This window comes from Loxodonta africana, chromosome 25, assembly GCF_030014295.1.
Source record: "Loxodonta africana isolate mLoxAfr1 chromosome 25, mLoxAfr1.hap2, whole genome shotgun sequence".
Lineage (NCBI taxonomy): Eukaryota > Metazoa > Chordata > Mammalia > Proboscidea > Elephantidae > Loxodonta > Loxodonta africana.
The window spans coordinates 50,266,643-50,274,200 of NC_087366.1; the positions used below are offsets into that span (position 1 = coordinate 50,266,643).

The window sequence follows — 7,558 nt, forward strand, 5'->3', positions numbered from 1 at the left end:
GGTCTTCCTCACATTTCATCACTATCCCTGGGATCTGAGGCAAGAGATATCAAGGCAACTACGTAAGGGATGGGTGTGCTCTCACAGTCAGGAGTAAGGGGTCTGACAGGAGAGAGACACCAATGTCCCCCACTCCCCACCCCAACATGCACACACTCAACTTCGCCACAACCTCCTGCATTGCAGCCAGGGCCAGAGCTCAGGGCAACAGACCAGTGCCAGGGATAGTAGGGGGGCCTCTGCAACCTCTCCAGTGGACCAAGAGAAGTCTGAGTACCCCTCAGGGGAACGGGCAGCTTCACAAAGCTGTGGAGAAGGGGAGGCCCCATCTTCCCCACTGCCTGAGACAACTTCTCTACACCAAGAAAGAATGAGGCCAGTGGAGGCAAACAGATGAGAAAAAAGAGAGGACTAGTTCGAGCCCCTGAGGTCCAGCATTCTGCAGATGCTCCTTCTAGGCAGTGAGCTCCCCTGGACCCTTCCCAGGGCCTGTATCAAATGCCTCCCTTTTTCCTCCAAATGGTTTGAACTGTTGGGTTTCTGGTTTCAGAGCCACTAGGCTATGTATGCTGTACCACCGCCAACCACTAACAGCCGTTCAAGCACCTACACCCCTGAGTCCAAGACTCTCACTTTTAGGGATCCATGCTAAAGAAATAATCAAAGAGACAAAGATTTCATCACATTTGTACATATAGTAATTTTAAAAACTGTCCTAAGTTTTAACAGGACAGGGATTTTTGGCTGTTTTGTTCACAGTTATATTCCCAGAACCCAATACATTGCTTGGCTCAATAAATATCTGTTGAATGAATTAATAAACCCAAATGCTGAGCTTTGGGAGAATGGTTAAATAAACTACAGTACGTTCATGTAATAAAACACTAGCCCATTGCTGTTGAGTCGATTTTGACTCGTGTTACAGAGTAGGACTGCTCCATAGGGTTTTCCTGGCTGCAATCTTTATGGAAGCAGATTGCCAGGACTTTCTTTTCACAACACCACTGGGTGAGTTTGAACTGCCAACCATTAGGTTAGCAGTCCAGTGCAAGCCGTTTTTGCCCCCTAGGGAAGTAGTCACTAAAAATTTTGTTTTCAGTGACTTCTCTGTGGCATTGGAAAATGCTTATGATAGCATAAAAAATGTCAAAACTATAAGCACATCACATATTTCCATGATGGGAAGAGTATACACGCATAGAAAATAATACTGGAAGGAAATACACCAAACATGTTTACAGAAAATATCCTTAGAAGGTATGATTATTGATGATTTTAACTTTACTTTTACTTCTTTTGTATTCTCCAAATTTTCTTCAATAAGCATATATTACTTTTTTAATCAGAAAAAGATTATAGAAATATTTTACTTAATAGTAAACATTTGGTCCCCATTTTTAAGGTGCAGAAGCTAAGGGTCCGGGGCTTACCCAGGAGTTCGATTCTTGGAACATCACCTGGATGAAAATGCCAGAAAATGGACCCCTTCCTGAGGGTGGGGGTGTGGATTATCAGGTAAGGGCTAGGGGAAGCTGGTAGAGACGGTGGGAAGCTAGCGGTCCCTGTCACTATATGGCTCCTTACTTATACGTATTTACTACCGATGGAAAAGGAAACTTCCATTTGTGGAGCTTTTAAAGGCAAGTGGTGGTGCGCGGAGGAGGTGGAGGTGCAGACTTGCTTCTATTTTTAGCCAACCCGATAACTTCCTAAACGGAGAAACTGAAGCTACTTGTAATCTAGTTAAGGCGAATTCGCATGAACCATCCAAGTTCAAGCGAACAAACCGATGCCCCGCCGCCTCTCCGCGCGAGCCGGGATGGGGCGGGCGGAGGTGGGGCGCCTCCGGGCTCCATCCCGGGGCGCTCGCTACGGGGTGCGGGGCTTGGAGTCCACAGGTCTTCATGATCCCCTGTCCGACCTCCGACCAGGAGGCTCTCTGGTAGCCCCTCGGATCGGCCATTTGGAGAAGTTCTCTTGGCAATGAAGAGTGGCTGACGGCTAGCCACAGAAAAGACATCGGCACCTCGGCTCTTGGAAAGGAAAGGCCCCGGCCGGCAGGTACACGGCCCGCACGCGAGGCCGGAATCCCGAATTCACCACGTGTTGTCTGAGGCTCTACCCTCTGACCCCAAGCGGAGGCGGGCACACGGCCTCGGCCCGGCTGCCCATTGGCCCGCTCCGAGCTACCGGCCGCGGATTGGCAGCCCGGGTGGGCGGGCCACGTGGGGCCCTGCGGCGCCGTGCGCAGCCTGCGTGTCAGCGAGCGAGCGGGAAGGCGTCGCGAGATCCTCCGCAGGGTGCGTCGGGTCCCTGCGAGTATTCCCGTGTTGGCGCCCCGGCGCCGGCTGAGCCCAGCCCCGCCCCAACCCGGAAACGCCCCGGAACTCCCTGGCTCCGGCTCCCTCGGCCGCACTGCCTGCTGGGTCCCCGCACTCCCCGCCCTTCCGGTAGTACCTCCGGGCCGGCGCTGCGAGGGTTCCTGCGGCTGCCCAGGAGACGAGGCGCCCGGGGCCATGAGCGTGGGCTTCATCGGCGCTGGCCAGCTGGCCTGTGCGCTGGCGCGCGGCTTCACGGCCGCAGGTGAGGGCGTGGGGCGGGAGCGGATGCCGGCGGCCCCTAAGTCTGGTCGGTGAACAGGCTTCACCCGGTGAGAATGAATGAGTGAATGAATGAATGAGTGAGGAGTTCACATTTGGGGGGTGGAAGAAGACTCTTGTTAAGGCAGCGAATCTTAGTCTTCTGTCCGCAGAAAGGACTTGCGAGGGGAGGGAGGTGGTGGGTTTTGATTGTGTTTTCCCAGGGGGAGGATGGGACAGCTGGTGGAAAAGCTCTGTCTTCTGCAGGCATCTTGTCCGCTCACAAGATAATAGCCAGCTCCCCCGAAATGGATCTGCCCACGGTGTCGGCGCTCAGGGTAGGTGGGGCAGGAGGGGGTAGGGGCGAGCGTGGGGGCCCAGGAGTAGGGTGGCCTGAGCAGGTGGAGGATTAAATGAGGTAATTATGTCCGGAAAGCACCTACGGGAACACCTAGTAAAAACCAGTTGTCATCAGTTTAACTCCAACTCTTGGCTACCCCATGTGTGTCTGAGTAGAACTGCGCTTTGTAGGGTTTTCGGTGGCTGATCTTGGGAAGCAGATGGCCAGGCCTGTCTTCCCAGGTGCCTCTGGGTGGATTTGAACCTCCAACCTTTCTGTTAGCAGCCGAACATGTTAACTGTTTGCACCACCCAGGGATTCCTGGTACATAGTAGGTATTCATTTTTCTCCATTGACCAGCTCTTTGAGCTTAAAGTCCTCAGCCCTTCTGAGGCCCAGTGTCCTAATTTATAAAATAAAGACAATAGCTACTTTGCCGAATTGTTGTGAGGTGTGAATGAACACATTGGGAAAGAACATGGTTAGTTAGTTGCTCTTCTCTCTGAAAACAGTATGTCAAATCTTCCCCCAAAACCTGGTGTCTTAGTCATCTAGTGCTGCTATAACAGAAATACCACAAGTGGGTGGCTTTAATGAAGAGAAATTTATTCTCTCATAGTCCATTAGACTAGAAGTCCGAATTCAGGGTGCCGGCTCCAGGGGAAGGCTTTCTATCTCTGTCAGCTCGAGAGGAAGGTCTTTCTCACCAGTCTTGCCCTGGACTAGGAGTTTATCAGGTATAGGGACCCCGGATCCAAAGGATGCCCTTCACTCCCCATGTTGCTTTCTTGGTGGTGTGAGGTCCCCAACTCTCTGCTTGCTTCCCTTTTCTTTTATGTCTTGTAAGATAAAAGGGGAAACCCTGGTGGCATAGTGGTTAAGTGCTACAGCTGCTAACCAAAGGGTCGGCAGTTCGAATCCACCAGGCGCTCCTTGGAAACTCTGTGGGGCAGTTCTACCCTGTCCTATAGGGCACTGGGTTAAGATAAAAGGTGGTGCAGGCCACACCCCAGGGAAACTCCCTTTACATTGGATCAGGGATGTGATCTGGTAAGGGTGTTACAATCCCACCCTAATCCTCTTTAACATAAAATTACAACCACAAAATGGAGGACAACCACAGAATACTGGGAATCATGGCCTAACCAAGTTGATAGACACATTTTTGGGGGGATATAATTCAATCCATGACACCTGGGCAATGAGGGAGAGGATGGCTAATGAGGTAGGGGACAGGCAAGGCCGTGTCTAGGATGGGATGATGTCCCTACCACTACAGGTCCCTGCTTCAAGTCTGGAGTCCTAGAGTGGTGGGTGTCCTCCAGTGGTCCAACCCGGGGTCCACACGGAGGCTGTGTGGTCTGATGAACAGGTTGCAGGCATTGGGAAAGGACCTGACTTGGCCCTTCTAACAGCCACAGGCACCAGCATTTTACCTTTCCCTTTCCCCAGGCCACTTTCCAACTATGGAGCCTTTTTCCTTAACAGAGGGTCCCCTGGGTGCCTGAGGATTGATGGGGGTTGGAGGACAACCACTTCCTGGTTACCACGAAGAAGCTGGTTGAGGCCAGTTCCTTGCTCATTTGTCCAGTAGTAGCAATGGAAAACTGTGCCAATTGGGGTAGGAGCTGAACCCTGAGTGGGCAAGGCTGCAACTGGCAGAGTGGGCTTGGCAGGCTTCAGCTGCTCCTGGGGTGGGTTGAGTGCACACAGCTGCCCAGCACTGTGAGCACTGCTGTCTCCTCCTGCAGAAGCTGGGTGTGCATCTGACCCGCAGCAACAAGGAGACGGTGCTCAACAGTGATGTCCTGTTCCTGGCGGTGAAGCCACACATCATCCCCTTTATCCTGGATGAGATCGGAGCCGATGTCAAGGACAGGCACATCGTGGTCTCCTGTGCGGCCGGTGTCACCATCAACTCCGTGGAGAAGGTGCCTGTCTCAGCCTTGTGTGAGGAGGGTGGCCGTGAATGGGTGGATGCTTGTGAGGAGCTATGCCCTGGCAACTTGCTTAGTCGTCTTCTTTGCTGCAGAAGCTGATGGCTTTCCAGCCGGCCCCCAAGGTGATTCGCTGCATGACCAACACGCCTGTGGTGGTGCGGGAGGGTGCCACCGTGTACGCCACGGGCACTCATGCCCTGGTGGAGGATGGGCACCTCCTGGAGCAGCTCATGAGCAGCGTGGGCTTCTGCACCGAGGTGGAGGAGGACCTGATTGACGCCGTCACGGGGCTCAGCGGCAGCGGTCCTGCCTACGTGAGGCTCTCACGCTTTCTTGACCTTCCTGGGAGCCTGTCGGAGCAGATGGGCTGGCAGGCAGGCTTGTCTGGGGTCACCCACCTCTTGGTACAGCTGTGTGGTAGAAGCTGACTCCTTAGAGCTAGTTCCAGTCATCAGGAAAAGTAGACCCTGGGGAATGCCCTCTAGCCCTGGCCTGGTGCCTGGGGCTCACAGAGTGTCTCCACAGGCTTTCATGGCCCTGGATGCATTGGCTGATGGCGGGGTGAAGATGGGCCTCCCGCGGCGCCTGGCAGTCCGACTAGGGGCCCAGGCCTTGCTGGTCAGTATCTCCTCTCACATCCAAGGTGTGGAATGGGTTCCAGAGAGTCACAGAGCTGGGGCCAGGGGTTGGTTTGTTGGGGAGCTGGGATCAGGGTTGGGGAGGAACAGTGGACTTGTAGGAGCCTGTCCCAGCATGTATCAGCAGCCTTCTCCTCTAATGGCCCCTTCCTGCCATAGGGAGCTGCCAAGATGCTGCTGGATTCAGAGGAGCACCCAGGCCAGCTCAAGGACAATGTTTGCTCCCCTGGGGGTGCCACCATCCACGCCTTGCACTTCTTGGAGAGTGGGGGCTTCCGGTCCCTGCTCATCAATGCCGTTGAGGCCTCCTGCATCCGAACACGGTGGGTCTAGCTCGCTCTCCTTCCCAGCCCCAGTCCCTCCACTTCTCACCAGCCCCAGGTCCAGGCTGGGCACCGTCTGTAGAACTTGCCACCTTGGGTCCCATTAGCAGTTCTGGGACCTGTGCTGAGGTTAATAACCACTACTTATTAGACTTTGTATAGGCTAAGGGTTTGCAGGCATCGTTTCATTTAATTCTCCACACAGCTCTGATGGCTGGGATTAGCTTTGATGTGTAGATAAGGGCGTTCAAGCTTAGAAACAATTTGCCCAAGGTCAGTGGAGGTAGAACCCAACCTCAAGTCTGTGACTCTGGAGCAGGTTGACCACAGATACACTTAGATCAAACAAGATAAATAAAACCTGTATGTACATACTTAAATAGCACTTCTAAGAAGCTTGGGGGAAGCGTTCGGTTTGGGATTCTAATGTGTTAACGAGATTAATGAGGGTTGGAGGTTGTGTGGCTGGGGAAGCTTCATGCAGCCTTGGCTCTAAGGTTTATTGCCCTCCTCCTTCATCGCTTCGGGGGCTTTGTCTGCAGGGAGCTACAGTCCATGGCTGACCAAGAAAAGATCTCTCCAGCTGCCCTCAAGAAGACCCTCCTGGACAGAGTGAAGCAGGAATCGTCCACAGTGTCCACGCTGACCCCCTCCAACCCAAGGACGCTCCTCACAAGAAGCCCAGCCCTGGGAGGCAAGAAGGGCTAAGGCAGCCTCCACCTGCTCTGTGGTCCAGGGCCCTCAGCTGAGGGGCCTTGTCCCACCCACACACGCACACCCAGTCCCCAGTCATGTATGCCAAGGGCAGCCTCTGGTAGCTTCCAGGTTCTTGTGATAAAAACCTCCTTAAACCTGTTCAGATCAGCCCATTCTGATAAGCGGCACTGGTTACCTGTCCTGTCCCATGTGGAAAGATGCTCCAGAGGGGTGGTGGGTGCTGGAAGCCAGATGAACCCTGCACACCTCCAGTGTTGGCAGAGAGAGAGGCTGGACTTCAGCCCCAGCCAGACAGGAAAGTCTGGGGAGGACTTTAACTAGGGTACATTGTAGCCTAATACAGGGTCAGTTTCGATGTCAAATAAGGAAGTGAGAGATGAAACTGTGGTATGGATTTTTCTCTTTGAATTCATAAAGGGAAAAGAAGTAAGCAACTTAGAATTTCACAGTCGATCAGAAATGTACCAAATTAGACTATCCTTGTATGGAGCCCTGGTGGCATTGTGGTTAAGAGCTATAGCTGCCACCCAAAAGGTCAGCAGCTCAAATCCACCAGCCGCTCCTTGAAAACCTTATGGGGTAGTTAGTTCTCTGTCCTGTAGGGTCATTATGAGTACGAATCGACTTAACGGCAACGGGTTTGGTTTTGGTTTTATTTGTGTCTCTTACTCCATAGATGTGCCGTTTAAAAAGTGCTGTTCAGAGCTGTTACATTTAGCTGTTTTAATAAAGCTTTATTTTCTTGCTTTTCTACTTTTTTTTATGCCTGTTACTAAGTCATCATTCTAGAACACTTGAAGCTCTTAGGTTCTCCCTGTTTCTCTGGGGGAATGTTGTCGAAGGGCAAGCAGTCGGGGTGAGAGGAAGCAGGCCAGGCTGGGATGTGATGAAACTCTTGCTCTATCCCACCCCCATCAGGGTTGGGAGATTGTGTTCTGGATGGCCAAGCTGATGGCAGAGAAGAGCCAAGTGTCCCGGGGAGGGGGACCGGCAGCCTGGACACAATAACTCTGCCTGTTTT

General features: G+C 52.8%; 1 protein-coding gene across 2 annotated transcripts; it reads left to right on the forward strand.

The window, feature by feature from the left end:
- Window positions 1-2,453: 2,453 nt before the first annotated feature.
- On the forward strand, window positions 2,454-7,286 carry PYCR2 (pyrroline-5-carboxylate reductase 2). Of its 2 annotated transcripts, none has more exons than XM_003411029.4 (7): window positions 2,454-2,583; window positions 2,847-2,917; window positions 4,671-4,850; window positions 4,952-5,173; window positions 5,385-5,477; window positions 5,657-5,820; window positions 6,363-7,286. In XM_003411029.4, the coding sequence occupies exons 1-7, from the start codon at window positions 2,517-2,519 to the stop codon at window positions 6,526-6,528; spliced, it is 963 nt and encodes a 320-aa protein (XP_003411077.1). In that variant the 5' UTR covers window positions 2,454-2,516; the 3' UTR covers window positions 6,529-7,286. The 2 variants fall into 2 exon arrangements, with proteins under 2 accessions (XP_003411077.1, XP_010589368.1); XM_010591066.3 differs by lacking the exon at window positions 2,454-2,583 and adding an exon at window positions 2,593-2,650.
- Window positions 7,287-7,558: the final 272 nt, after the last annotated feature.

Coding starts and splice junctions, on each gene's coding strand:
- PYCR2 (XM_003411029.4), top strand. CDS start 2,517: ATGAGCGTGGGCTTCATCGGCGCTGGCCAGCTGGCCTGTGCGCTGGCG. Junction 5,174..5,384: donor GCGGCAGCGGTCCTGCCTAC/GTGAGGCTCTCA, acceptor GTGTCTCCACAG/GCTTTCATGGCCCTGGATGC. Junction 5,478..5,656: donor TAGGGGCCCAGGCCTTGCTG/GTCAGTATCTCC, acceptor TTCCTGCCATAG/GGAGCTGCCAAGATGCTGCT.